General features: G+C 45.9%; 1 protein-coding gene across 1 annotated transcript in view; it reads left to right on the top strand.

Moving 5' to 3' along the window:
• Positions 1 to 137: 137 nt before the first annotated feature.
• LOC311061952 (adenylate cyclase 9) overlaps positions 138 to 13,466 on the top strand; it is a 45,736-nt gene continuing 32,407 nt past the window's right edge. The window contains exons 1-2 of the mRNA XM_084080676.1: positions 138 to 1,846; positions 2,045 to 4,101. Of these exons, the coding sequence (XP_083936802.1) occupies positions 1,836 to 1,846; positions 2,045 to 4,101 (2,068 nt within the window). The 5' untranslated portion in view covers positions 138 to 1,835. The remainder of the gene's footprint in view (positions 1,847 to 2,044; positions 4,102 to 13,466) is intronic.

Genomic DNA, 13,466 nt, shown 5'->3' on the forward strand with positions numbered 1-13,466 from the left:
TACCAATATTTACAAGCAACTTTACAGAAAAACAAGCCCAAAGTCGCTTGTATTAAGCGGACATGGCAACACTGGACAGCGCCGTGTCCGCTGCTTGATCATCGAGCACGACGGGGATTCAACTCGATCAAGGGGGTTTGTTGCTCAAGGGATTTGGGCTTCATTGGGGAATGCAGCAGGCTGGAGGAGGAAATTCCCAACCTAAACTCCGCAAGTAAAGCCAGCCTACTAGTGAGTGTGTGCGTGCGTGCGTGTGTGTATGCGTGTATGCGTGAGTGCGTGCGTGCGTGCGTGCGCGCGCGTGTGTGTGTGTGTGTGTGTGTGTGTGTGTGTGTGTGTGTGTGTGTGTGTGTGTCCGCTCTCACAACGCAGGAAATACGGCCTGGGAAAAAGTTTGGAAGCTTTTTTGGACACCTAGGGGGGAACTATTATATATCTGACGTTCTGAACGCGTTTTCATGCCTTCATGATTTGGAGCAGTTGTTTTTGGTGTTTATTCTGGCAGATCGCAGGACTAAAGTTAAACATAATAGGCTATAGGCTACGCACTCAAGAGTTCTACGTCGCTGGAGTGATTATTTCAAGAGGTTTTTTTACTCAAGTTTTTTTTTGACTCTTGAGTTTTTTGGACACGGGGGGATCTATTATATCTGACTTTCTGAATGCGTTTTCATGCCTTGATGATTTGGAGCAGTTGTTTTTGGGTGTCGGGCGGTTTATTCTGGCATATCGCAGGACTAAAGTTGAACTCTTCAACATTAAAGTTGAAGAGTTCTCCGTCGCTATTTCAAGAGGTTTTTTAGCCCGATACTTGATTTGATCATCACTATTTATAGACTCGCCTATTCCGGGGGCTGTTCTTCTTGGTAGGCTATAGCTTTATGTTTTTGCCAACTGTGCGCAACAAGTTTAGTGACACTCCCTCAACAGAAGCCGATCTAAGATAACATCCATGGTCTAGTATTTGGTCAGCGCTTCTCCTTCGATCTAGACGTTGGTCAAATTACAACCTCGCCACCCCTTGACGTCTTGGAAAGAGGGGGAATAAACGCTGGAGATCCGGACAGGGGAGTTCAGGAAAAGACGTGGTTGGATCCAGTGGGACAGGCCCGCCTGTTGCACCGAGCGGACCGAACACGACCACGCACGTCCCTCTTGTCATTTTTGGGATGTCGTGGACCGACACCACGGCTCCCTAGTATTCATTCAATTCTAGAATACTTGCTGGGCAAAGTGGCCGTTCGGGTGAAGACGAGAGGAAAAGGCGTATGTATGGGTTGAGCAGCACTGACTCATGGCTGACAGACAGAGAGGGGAAAGGAACAGGGGGCTGGCTGTATAAAATGGACCATTTGAAGCGTGTGTGTTGAGTAGATAAGAGGGACGGCTGTAACTTTTGTAGCCATTTGTTGACCATTTGATATGATATGCGTCCTGAAAACAACCCATGGGGATGGCTCAACAAGTTGTCACAGCCCTAGTGAACCACTGGTCTTAAACGTTATTAAGTAGGCTGTTTTTACGCAAGAGAAATTTGGTTGGTTTTTCCCCCCACTTTTTTTTTTCAACGCTGGACTTTTTTTTCTCTTCCTGACGTAAGCTGTCACTGTCAGCAGTAGAATAAACACTACAGCCAGAGGAGAGGGTTTTCAAGCGATGAACACGGCGTTCGTATGGGGCGTTATGACATGGTTTTATAAACCCTTTCCGAGAAGGATGTTCCTTTCTGGAGGGAGAAAGCGTAATGACAGTGTATTCGCCGCAGCTGTGGAGACAAACAAGGGGCTCGAACCGGGACAGCTGCTCAAGAGCCTCCGAAGAAGAAGAAGAGACAGATGCGTGGAATGTGAGTATTGACGTAATACCGCCGGGGTCGGATAATGAACTACTCAAGAAGCTGGAACGGCCAGTTTCATATTGAGTGAGTGTGCAGAGGCTACCTTGTGCGTAGTTAACGACGTCTGTTTATACCGCGCGCACGATTCATGCAGTTTGCTTATTCCTAATAAACCCCTCAGCTCTCTCCCTTCTCACACCGTGCCAGATGCGCGCACACACCGCGCCCCCCCAACAACCCGCCTGATCGCCAAGCCAGCCACAATCACCACCAGCCATCATTAAAGAAGACATTATTAGTGTATGCTCCCTCCACCCCACCACTCCACCACCAGTACAACATGGCCACTCTGCAACAGCACCGGCAGCTTGTCATGCATGGGCATCATGGCACGGAAGTCAGCTGCGACTCCAGCGGGGATGGAGCTGTGACGGTGCGGATCGCCAACAGTGCGCCACATGTGCACCACCAGCAGCAGCAGTATCACCATGAGCCGCTAAGGACTACCAACAGTGGTGGTGGAGGAGGAGGAGGAGGAGGCGGCGGCTATGGTGGGGCTGTGAATAAAGTGAACCCAGTGAGCCCACACAAGTACAGCATCTCCTCCAGCTGCAGCTCCGGTGAGTCTGGGAGGAGACCGTCTTTCATGACCACCGTGCACAACCAGAGGAAGGTGCCACCGCTTTTTGAGCGCTCCGCCGCCCAGTGCTGGGACCCCAAGTTCGACTCTGCCATCCTGGAAGAGGCGTGCCGAGAGAGATGCTTCCCTCAGACCCAGCGGCGGTTCCGTTACGTCCTGTTCTACCTGGCCGTGGTGGCTGTCCTCTGGGGGGTGTACTTCGGAGTCAACAGCGACCGCTGTGACCCTGTGACCTTCCTTGCCCCCACGGCAGCCTTTGTCCTGCTACTAGTACTCCTGTTTTGCTTTACTTTAACCCACCTCTACACGGTCCTGTACAACCAAGCCTCCTTGCTCTTAATCGTGGTGACATTTGCCATTACCTTAGCCCCACAGATCCAGACCGCAGGCTATTCTGACCTGGAATGGGCCTGGCGTCGGAATTCCACCTATCCAACCCCAGACAAGGCCCCCTGCATTTCCCCCGTGGGCACATTCTCCCTGTGTACAGAAGTTCTGTTGTTGCTATACAGTGTTCTCCATGTCCGTATGTATGCCTCCGTGCTACTGGGGCTCCTGTACTCTGTGTTATTTGAGACCTTGGGATGGCTGCCGCTGCTTCAGAGGACATATGACAGTAACTTATATGTAGGAGGTGGGTCTGGTTCTGACAGGGATGGAGACACCCTTCACTGGCTGGTACCCGCTAAAGCCCTGCTCCACCTATGTGCTCATGTCATTGGCATCCATCTGTTCATTATGTCAGAGGTGCGATCGCGCAGCACCTTCCTCAAAGTGGGCCAGGCCATCATGCATGGCAAGGACCTGGAGGTGGAGAAGGCCCTGAAGGAACGCATGATCCATTCGGTCATGCCCCGGAGGGTGGCAGATGAGCTGATGAAGCAGGGCGACGACGAGGGCGGTGGCGGAGAGAACTCAGGCAAACGTTACTCCACCGGGGCCTGCTCTGCATCCGCCGTGTCGGTAGGCGGAGGAGGGGGAGGCGATCGATCGTCATCGATCGCAGCCAGCCCCAAGAACCATCCCCACCACCATCACAAGCGCAAGAAAACATCTATCCCCCGGGGCCAGATCATCTTCAGGCCCTTCAACATGAAACGCATGGAGTCTGTCAGTATCCTGTTCGCCGACATCGTGGGCTTCACCAGAATGTCCGCCAATAAGACGGCGCCTGCCCTGGTGGGCCTCCTCAATGACCTGTTTGGGCGCTTCGATCGTCTCTGCGAGCTCACCTGCTGCGAGAAGATCAGCACTCTGGGCGACTGTTACTACTGCGTGGCCGGCTGCCCGGAGCCCAGACCGGACCACGCCTACTGCTGCGTGGAGATGGGCCTGGGCATGATTCAGGCCATCGAGCAGTTCTGCCAGGAGACGTGCGAGACGGTCGACATGCGTGTCGGCGTCCACACAGGCACGGTGCTGTGCGGGATCCTTGGGATGAAGCGATTCAAGTTCGACGTGTGGTCCAACGACGTCAACCTGGCCAACCTGATGGAGCAGCTGGGCGTGGCGGGCAAGGTCCACCTATCCGAGGCCACGGCTCGTTTCCTGGACGACCGCTACCAGAGGGAAGACGGGAGGGTGTCCGAGAGGGCGGGGCAGAGCGCGATGGAAAAACTGAAGGGTAAGATGGATGTATAATTCACCTCTGAATTCTTAAGCATTTGAACCCTAGCGTCTCTATTCTGGGGCAAACAGTCAGTGAAAATAGCAGATCTACAAGTTCACAACGTGTTGCGTTGAGCTTGTAGATCGGCTATTTTCGGCAAAGATGTTTAGTATATAGCAAAAATAGGAGGGGGCCTAATATAGAGCCTTGGGGGACTCCGGGCAGATATTTTAGGCTTGTATGGATGAATTATGAGCTAATGTGGATGACTTGCATATTTCTTTGTGAGATGCAGTGGTCAGCTGGACTGTCAAGTGTCTTTGGGTTAATGATTTTTTGTTTTCATTTAAAGTATTACGTTTCACAGTCAATCATTAATTTTAAATTAGATGACAACAAACTCAAAGCAAGTCACATTTGTTTATGAAGCACTCAACAGGTTAATCGCCCAATGCCTTATAGAGCAAAGAGCACATTCGTATGCAGATAGTAACAAGACAATAAAGACATCTCAGTTTAGTAAGGTTGCCATGCAAATTAACCACTTAAGCCCTATCTCAACAATTGCTAAAATAGCCGAGCTTGTAGATCTGCTATTATTGCTATTTTTGAACATTTCTCAAATATTTTAGATTTATTTATTTATCTTTACTACATGAACCCTGGCGTCCCTATTCTGGGCCTCACATTCAGCCAGAATAACAGATCTACAAGCTCACAATGCATCACATTGCGATGACTGTGATCGGCTATTTTTGGCAAAGATATTTAAGTGTAGAACCGAGTGAAAACAGGAGGAGGCCTATTACAGAGCCCTTGGGAATACGGTCAACTAAGTATAGGATTGAAGTGGTTAATATTTGCTTATAATGACACACCCAAAATAGGTTAAAAGTAGTTTAAAGGCTAGTTTAAAGTTGACTGTCTGTGTGAGTGTATCGCTACCATAACACCAGGGCATCTTGCAATGCGTGCTCATGGTCATAATCATACCTGCCGAGACATCATCTAAGTATGTCATATGACCAGTTGATCCTGTTGACAGCCATGTCACGATGGCAGGAAGACCCACATCAGGTTGACAGATCAAAAGATTATGGCAATAAGAGAATAGTTGCTGTGTTTTGGTTTGTTTGGAGATTGGATGTCATACTGTGGTCAGTAGCAGTGAACTACAGTATAACTTGATATGATGTGCAGTAGCAGAGCTGTGAATTATACATTTAAATTCACTTCACTTCCAAAATCCTCAATTTTTCATTCAGTATCTCTAGTACAATCATGTACTGTAAATGTATCTAATCAATGTTGGTGCAGTCAGAGATGTATTTGATACCAATGGCACAAGGGCTACAGGGCCTCACATGAGTGTAAGATATATGATAGTAGATACATATCACTGTGTATACAAGTATCACCTGATTCCATTCATCTAATGTAGATATATTTTACTTAAGGCTAATTCAAAAGCCGCTGATTAACCATATGAACCCTAGCGAACATTTTGCAAAAATAGTCGCAACAGCGCTTGTTGGCCGGCTATTTTTGAAGAAATGTAAAGAAATTTGGTGCAGAGGGAAAAAATGGAGGTACCGAAAATAGATCCCTGGATGACTCCGGTCAACAAAGTATAGGGTTAAAGTGGTCAAAGAAGTTGGCTCTCTGCAGTTTATTGAACAATGGACCTTCTCTCATGTTTGTGTGTGACAGATAGTGAGAAACTCCATGCTGTACACAGTTTTCTGTGTGAGAGCGTAACCTCTTGGCCCTATGTGTTATCCGATAGTTAATGAATGTAGGTACAGTATGTATATACTGTATACTGTATATAAACATATGCATGATAGTGTGTGTATTACAGGTAATGCATGATCTGTTACTATGCGATGTATCAGCATAATGCGTTGGATTGGCACACGTCTTTCTGTTAATAGATAGACCTTTTTTATTGATCCCGAGGGAAATTCAGTTGTCATAGCAGCACCACAGTAAACAGACGCATCCGTTTACTCCGGTTTACTGTCTTTTAAAAGGACTCATCAGAGGGGATGATCTTTCGAGTAGGGAATTCCTCCTGGGCCATCAAATGTTAGGTCTCCTGTGGACTCCTATTGTCAGTCCTTATGGCGGGCCACAGAGACAGCATTTCTAAACATGTCCTCCGTTGCCTATTTCAGGATTGACAAGCACTTGCAGAGTGACACTTTGACACATTAACACATTTGTTTTTCATTCAGAGGACGTGAGATTGACAGAATCATGGTATCATGCCTTAAAGAGGTTTGGTTTTCCTCTCAAAGCTGACACCTCGATATTTCTCTTCACCTGCCTCTTTTTGTTGCTCGGTCTCTTTGAATCCCCCTCTCAAATCCAGATTATGATCCTCACTTGTTCTCTCTCTCTCTCTCTCTCTCTCTCTCTCTCTCTCTCTCTCTCTCTCTCTCTCTCTCTCTCTCTCTCTCTCTCTCTCTCTCTCTCTCTCTCTCTCTCTCTCTCTCTCTGTTCCTCACAGCTCACAGCGAGTTGCATCGTGCATTTTGAGCTTGTAGATAATCTATTGTAACTTAAGCAGAAGCACACAATACCGTCGTAAGACAGAGTTTAAACTAGCATCAGATGCTACCTGTTCCTCAACTTTACTTCTGTCTCTCTCCACTGGCTTCTTCGTTTTGCAGTCTTTTCCTCTCATCCTGCCTATTTTCCTCTAATCTTTCTCTCTCTGTCTCCCTCGGTCTCCTCCTCCCCTCCCTCTCAGATCACCTGTCACTTGCATGTGGCCTGTGCCTCTGTTGTGTAACACTGTTTTATAGCACTACTGCCGGTCTGAGTCACACAGCTTTGCTGTAGATCCCTCAGCAAAGCAACCGATCCACTTGAAAGCCGGCCTTCAAGTTCTCCTTCCCTCTATTTTTCTTTCTTTCTAACTCCTCTCCCTTACACAGACACGCGCACGCACGCAAGCACGCTTGTGTGTACACACACGCACACACACACACACACACACACACACACACACACACACACACACACACACACACACACACACACACACACACACACACACACACACACACACACGCTCACTCCATATCTGTATATCGCTCAACAAATACAAGTACATGTTCATTATTTGTTTCAGCATTACTGTTTTGTTGTTGGACATTCAACAGATTACTATGTGTTGTGTGTACACAGTGAAATACACCGTGTTTAACTGCGTGTTTAACAACTGTAACCAAATGGTAACTTTTGTAGACTACACTCCCAGAGTTAAATTGACAATGAGGATTGTATTGTGTAGGAGCACGGACACATAAAAAACAAACACTTTGCACTTTTAACCTGTGCTCCTGATCCTGTGACCCCCCCCCCCCCCCCAATCTGTGCATCTGTCACATTGCTGCTGGCCACTCCTAGACTTGTCCCTCTCCGTCTGTGTCTGGCAGTGTTTATCTTTCGCCCATTCTCTCTTTTCCAGTCCTGTTAGTGTCATCTATCTCTCCGTTAAAGAACATAAACACACTCGTATTTCACTGCAGGTGGTGAGGGCTGCAGTTTGTGTCCTGCCTTTTTTTTTGTTTAGCTGGGTCTTTATATCCTGCCTGGATCTGTATCTGCTGTGTTAATGCCTTTTTAAGCCTGATTTATACCCCGTCGTACTCCCGTTGTGGAGTATTGTTACTTGGGGAAACGAGGTCGCGGAGTTCTCAGGCTTTTGTGTGCGCCTGTGTGTGTGTGTGTGTGTGTGTGTGTGTGTGTGTGTTTGTGCGTGCGCGGATGGGAGGCAGCCAGCCCAGCGGCGTATATGCATGTGCGTGCACACGTGAGAGAGTGTCTATTTTTAGATGTGTATAAATAGGTACTTTACGAACGAGGGTTTATTTATGACGGCGTGGCTCCATTCAGGTTGATAAGTATTTGGTGGCGGTGCAGTTTAAAGCAGCAGATTTGAACCTTGAACCACAGCTCCATTTGGTACAGGCTGGCACATTGTGTGTGTGTGTGTGTGTGTGTGTGTGTGTGTGTGTGTGTGTGTGTGTGTGTGTGTGTGTGTGTGTGTGTGTGTGTGTGTGTGTGTGTGTGTGTGTGTGTGTGTGTGTGTGTGTGTGTGTGTGTGTGTGTGTGTGTGTGTGTGTGTGTGTGTGTGTGTGTGCGCGCGCGCGCGTGGATTTAGTCCGGAGTAAATCAGTAAATCAGACATGCCACTTAAATATGCAGCGGGAAAAGGCGGAAATTTCACAACAATCAGCCAAGCCTCACTAGGCTGAACCTGAACGCCCCTCACCTCACACTTCATTCTGCTGTTCTGCCAGGCATCTACCATCTTCTGTAGTGGAGGAGTCACTGCCACTTTAGCAGCTGAACGTCTGTGTTCTTCTGACAATGAATTAGATTATCCACCAAGTTAGATTTGCAGTTATTGGATGCACATGGTTGAAATGGTCTCACACACTTTTAGCTATACATGGCAAGTAAATTGTGTCTGAGCCTTCATAGATGTCAAGTCAGACATAGACCAGATGAAGTCAGATAAGACCGACTTTGATGATGCCGCTGATTCTGTTATCAGTGCCAACCACTCAGGGGGTTTCTTTGCCTCGGTCATGGGGTCATGAAAAGTGTTTTCAATGTCAACGTCAGGTGTCATGAACACAACCATATACTTGAAAATTCAAGTATTTTATGGCTATTGATAATATGGCATGTAATCAATATGTTGCAGTATGTTTTTTTTATCAATGTGCTGGAAGAGGAGAAGAATGGGAGGGGAGTAGTAGAGACATTTAAACCGTGGCCTGAATAATTTAGATTCACTGTCGAATCATAATTGTCATGATCCTTGCGTTTGAATGATAAAAATCATAGACTGTAGCGCTGTGTCTCAGTCCAACTGTGTTCTAATATTTGTGTTTTTGTAAAACAAAGGCAGGCAGAGTGAAGTCATCCCAAGTGTCCTGGTCACTTATCACTTTGCCTTTGGGAACACAACACACACGCATGCGGGTGTCAAGTTCAGCCACGGAGAATGGAACACAGCGGAAGATGCTAACAAATGAGCCATTATCCCATTAAAACCGGGAACGCATCTGTGTAACCACTTAAACCATTATTTTATACTTTGGCTATTACAAAATGGCAGATATACAAGCTCATATGAACTTGTAGATCAGTAGATTTGAAAAATCGTGAAAATGTGTGCAAATCTTTGAAAAACATTTTTAACTCAAATCTTTGCTTCTGGGGGTCCCTGCGACAAAAAAAATTGAGATGGGGGTCCACGGCCAAATGCATATAATTTTGAAGGTCCTTGACGTGAAAAAGTTTGAGAACCACTGATATAACAACACATACGTTTTTTTCAGAAAACTGTTATAGGATTCAGAAGACATTTGTAGAATCGGAACCTCAGGCCTTAATGGGTTAAGGGCCCTTAATGAAACCCTAGTACAGTAACGATGGTTTAACTGCAGTGTGATGAGTGTTAGCCTCGCACCTCTTTAATTCTGTGTATATTCTCCCTTTGACATGTGTCACACGTCTTCGATGTGCCCCTCCAACCTGACCACATCTGTATGCACATCTCCCTCTCTGTGGCTGTGTGTTTGTGCCATACTTTATACCTTGTATAAAGAGGACAAGAGACAGAGGCTAGTCATGCCCTGAGGCCTGAGACCCAACATGGTGTTGTTTAACCCTCGCCACTCCTCCCCCGGTCGGTTTACACAGTCTTGCTGTCACTGCGGTGGTCAAAGATCAACTGTAATCTTGTTGGCTTGGTGGTCCAGTAAGTGTGTGTGTGCGCGTGTGCGTGTGCGTGCGTGGACATTCCTTTGTTCGTTTTAGGTATTGGAATGAGTGATAAGATGAGAGATAGCAGGGGATTGAGCAAGTGAAGGCGGAACATGATGAGCTCAAAGCACAGGAGAGCTGACAAAGTAGTAGGGGGAGGAATTTGCTGGAATAAAGGGAAACAAAGGGAGAGAAATGCAGAGAGCGACGCCGTTAAGGCTGCAATCCAGAATATATTTTAATGAATAAAATGTTAGTTTATAGTATGTTGGTATATGTTAGTATGTTAATACAATGTAACTACCACATCTGTAGTGGTTGGAGGTGGTCTCAGAAATGTAGTGCTATATCTCTCCTGGCCAACAAGGTGTTATGTCTTCTTAGCTCAGTGGTAGGAATTTGTTTTCTCATGCGGGAGAGCTGATAGAGACTTGACCATGGCTCCCTAATAGATTTTTTGCACATTGTTCTGAATTGTGGTTGTCAACAACTTCTTTCTCTACGACAAACCAAATGCTAATAGTTGCTTTTATTTTTTATTACCCAATGTGTGAATGTGTAGCTTAGCATTTTTTTAATCATTATTCTGAAGTAGTCATAGACTTGAATGGAATCAACCATAATCAAAGAGCTTTTTTCTAAACAAGGTCTGAGCAAACCATTCCAAAACCATTCATTTTCTGTTATTATTTTAAAAACATTTTTAAATAGTGAAAATAGCCGATCTACAGGCTCACAGCGCGTTGCATTGCGATGCGTTGTGAAAGTGTGTGTGTGTGTGTGTGTGTGTGTACGCGTGCGTGCGCGTTTCAGGCTTGATAAGGGTGTACGTGCCCGAAACACACACACCCTAAGTGTAATATCTTATGTGTATAACATTGTGGTTGAAAAGCACCCTAATTTCTGGCTAATTTATGTTGTGACATGAATTCTAAAGACATTAGTCACAAGTTCGTACATTATTCCACCTCTTTGACAGGTCTGTCAGGTCTGTCACACACCTGTGTGTGTGTGTGTGTGTGTGTGTGTGTGTGTGTGTGTGTGTGTGTGTGTGTGTGTGTGTGTGTGTGTGCTACATTACATAACTTGTGTGTTTTGGCATATTAATTCCACCCTTTGTGCTAGCACATAGTGTATTTGTACCTATTGATAGTCTGACATAATAACTGACTATCCATATCAGAAGTTAAACTGAATACACTTCTCGGAATTACATGCACATTGTAAAATCCAGCCAATTTTGACACAAAAACCTTGGGAGTTAGGTTCAAGGTTCAAAGGTTTACAATGCAGTTACAATTGACAAGGCGTGTCTTGATTTATTAGCATGAGCAAGCTCTTTTCCATCTAAAATTCGCCAGCATCCTGTGATGTCACTTCCATCTGCATGCTTGCTAATGTTATAAGTCACCGTTGCTGTGGTTAAAACGAGATAGCTACTGCCTGCCCCACATGTGAATAGATTTTTTTTTCTGCCTTCATCAGGGATGCAGTCACTGTTGCTGTGGTTGAAATGGGATATTGTCCACATGTAGTCCAGGTGGTGCTCAAACATCCAAAAATAATTGTGACGAGTGCTGGATAAAAAAAACACTGTCTTCTAAGCTCCCACATAACTTTCATTAGAGACAAATTACAGCATTTCGACCTACATTAAAGGTCTTCGTCAGGTGCAATCATGGATCGAATAGCAAATCTACAAGCTCACAATGTTCCACAACGCAACCCGTTGTGAGCTTACCTTGTACATATGCTATTTTGCTGAATGTTTGCCTAGTTTCCCAGAATGTTCACCTAGTATGACATGCCCAGAATAGGGACGTTAGGGTTCACGTGGTTAAAGGGTTCCTGTTCCATTAGACAGTAGGAGACATGAGAGAGAAGGCCACACAAACACAAAAGCTTTGTGCCGAACCCATGAACATTCTAAGGTCATTGTGATGGGAGGTTATCAATGACGACGTCATCTACATTTTCGTTGTTAGCTACTGCCACAGACTGCTCTGTAAATCCTAGACCTGATAATTCCCTTCCTGCGGTCAAAGGCCACAACCATTTTAACTAGGCATGCTCGCCACTAGTGTTACTTATTGTCTTATTCACCAACTGAGTGTGAATGCAGAAAAGTTCAGGGCGACTGGTTAGGGCATGTACCACATGGTCTTTAATGCTGGACAGCCAGTCCCTGGTTCGATTTATGGCTGGCTGGACCACTTGCTGCATGACGCTCCCCTACTCTGTCTCTCTGTATTTCCTGTCTCTCTCCACTGTTTAAAAACAGCATCAAATGATTAAAAAAAGAAAAGTTGAAATTTTAATTGAATGTACGTATGGGGCTTGGACAGCGGAGAACCGCTAACAAACCCACGTCCACTTCTTTGTAAACCCTAAAGTCTTTGCACTGGTTCTGCAGTGCTGTTATTTATTTATTTATTATTCATTTTAATCTCTGAATTGTTTCCACTCAGTTTTAGCCAAGGCATGGTGCATGTCGCTTAGTTCATGTTGTCGAAAAGAGCCATACCATTATTGTACTAGTACTGTAAAAAACTGTGTGTGTGTGTGTGTGTGTGTGTGTGTGTGTGTGTGTGCTGTGCATGCGTTTGAGAAAGAGAATTGAGACAGTTGTAGACAACTTAATGAAGGTGTGAGATTATATTGCAGGAAGGTACAGTATTCTGTTTCTGGGTTCAATGAATCACAAAGCCAAAAGGTCAATAAATGGATCAATACGCAATGATAGATGCTGCTGGTGGAAATTAAGAAATGACACTCACACAGGAGCTGGAACACATGACTTGCATCACATTGTCTCAGTGGGGATTGAGGTGTTATAGAAACACATCAGTGAACTTGGGAATTCAAACCTTATTCACCTTTTCGAGGACACGGACAGATTGTACTTTTGGAAAGAGAGGATGGAAGGAGCGAGGGATGGATAGAGAAAGAGAGGGAGGGGGAGAGAGAAGCATAATTTCTGGTCATGACCTTTTCCCAAGGGGGGGGGGGGGGGTGTGTGTGTGTGTGTGTGTGTGTGTGTGTGTGTGTGTGTGTGTGTGTGTGTGTGTGTGTGTGTGTGTGTGTGTGCATGTGTGTGCCACCATGTCATACAGTAAAATGAATCGCCCTAACTATGACCCCATGGCTCGTGAAGCTGCAAGGAACTGTAGTAGAGACTTTCCCAAAAGTCCATGCACGCACGCACGCACGCACGCACGCACGCACGCACACACACACACACACACACACACACACACACACACACACACACACACACACACACACACACACACACACACACACACACACACACACACACACACACACACACACACCATGGATGAGTTCATGTACTGTATGTGCAGATCCACTGCGTCACCAGCACCAGGCCTGTTCAGTAACACCAAGGTTGAACATCTCAAGGACTGTCCTCTCTCCTTGTCACTATTGAATGACAGGCATCCCTGGGGATGTTGAAGTGTGTGTGTATGTGTGAGAGAGAGAGACAGACAGACCAGATAGACAGACAGACAGAGCGATGTTAGTGAAATGAGTCAATAAAATGTGTCATACAGCTGTTGAGCGTTCTT

Source organism: Gymnoscopelus microlampas (genome assembly GCF_963454915.1).
Source record: "Gymnoscopelus microlampas genome assembly, chromosome: 2".
Classification (NCBI taxonomy): domain Eukaryota; kingdom Metazoa; phylum Chordata; class Actinopteri; order Myctophiformes; family Myctophidae; genus Gymnoscopelus; species Gymnoscopelus microlampas.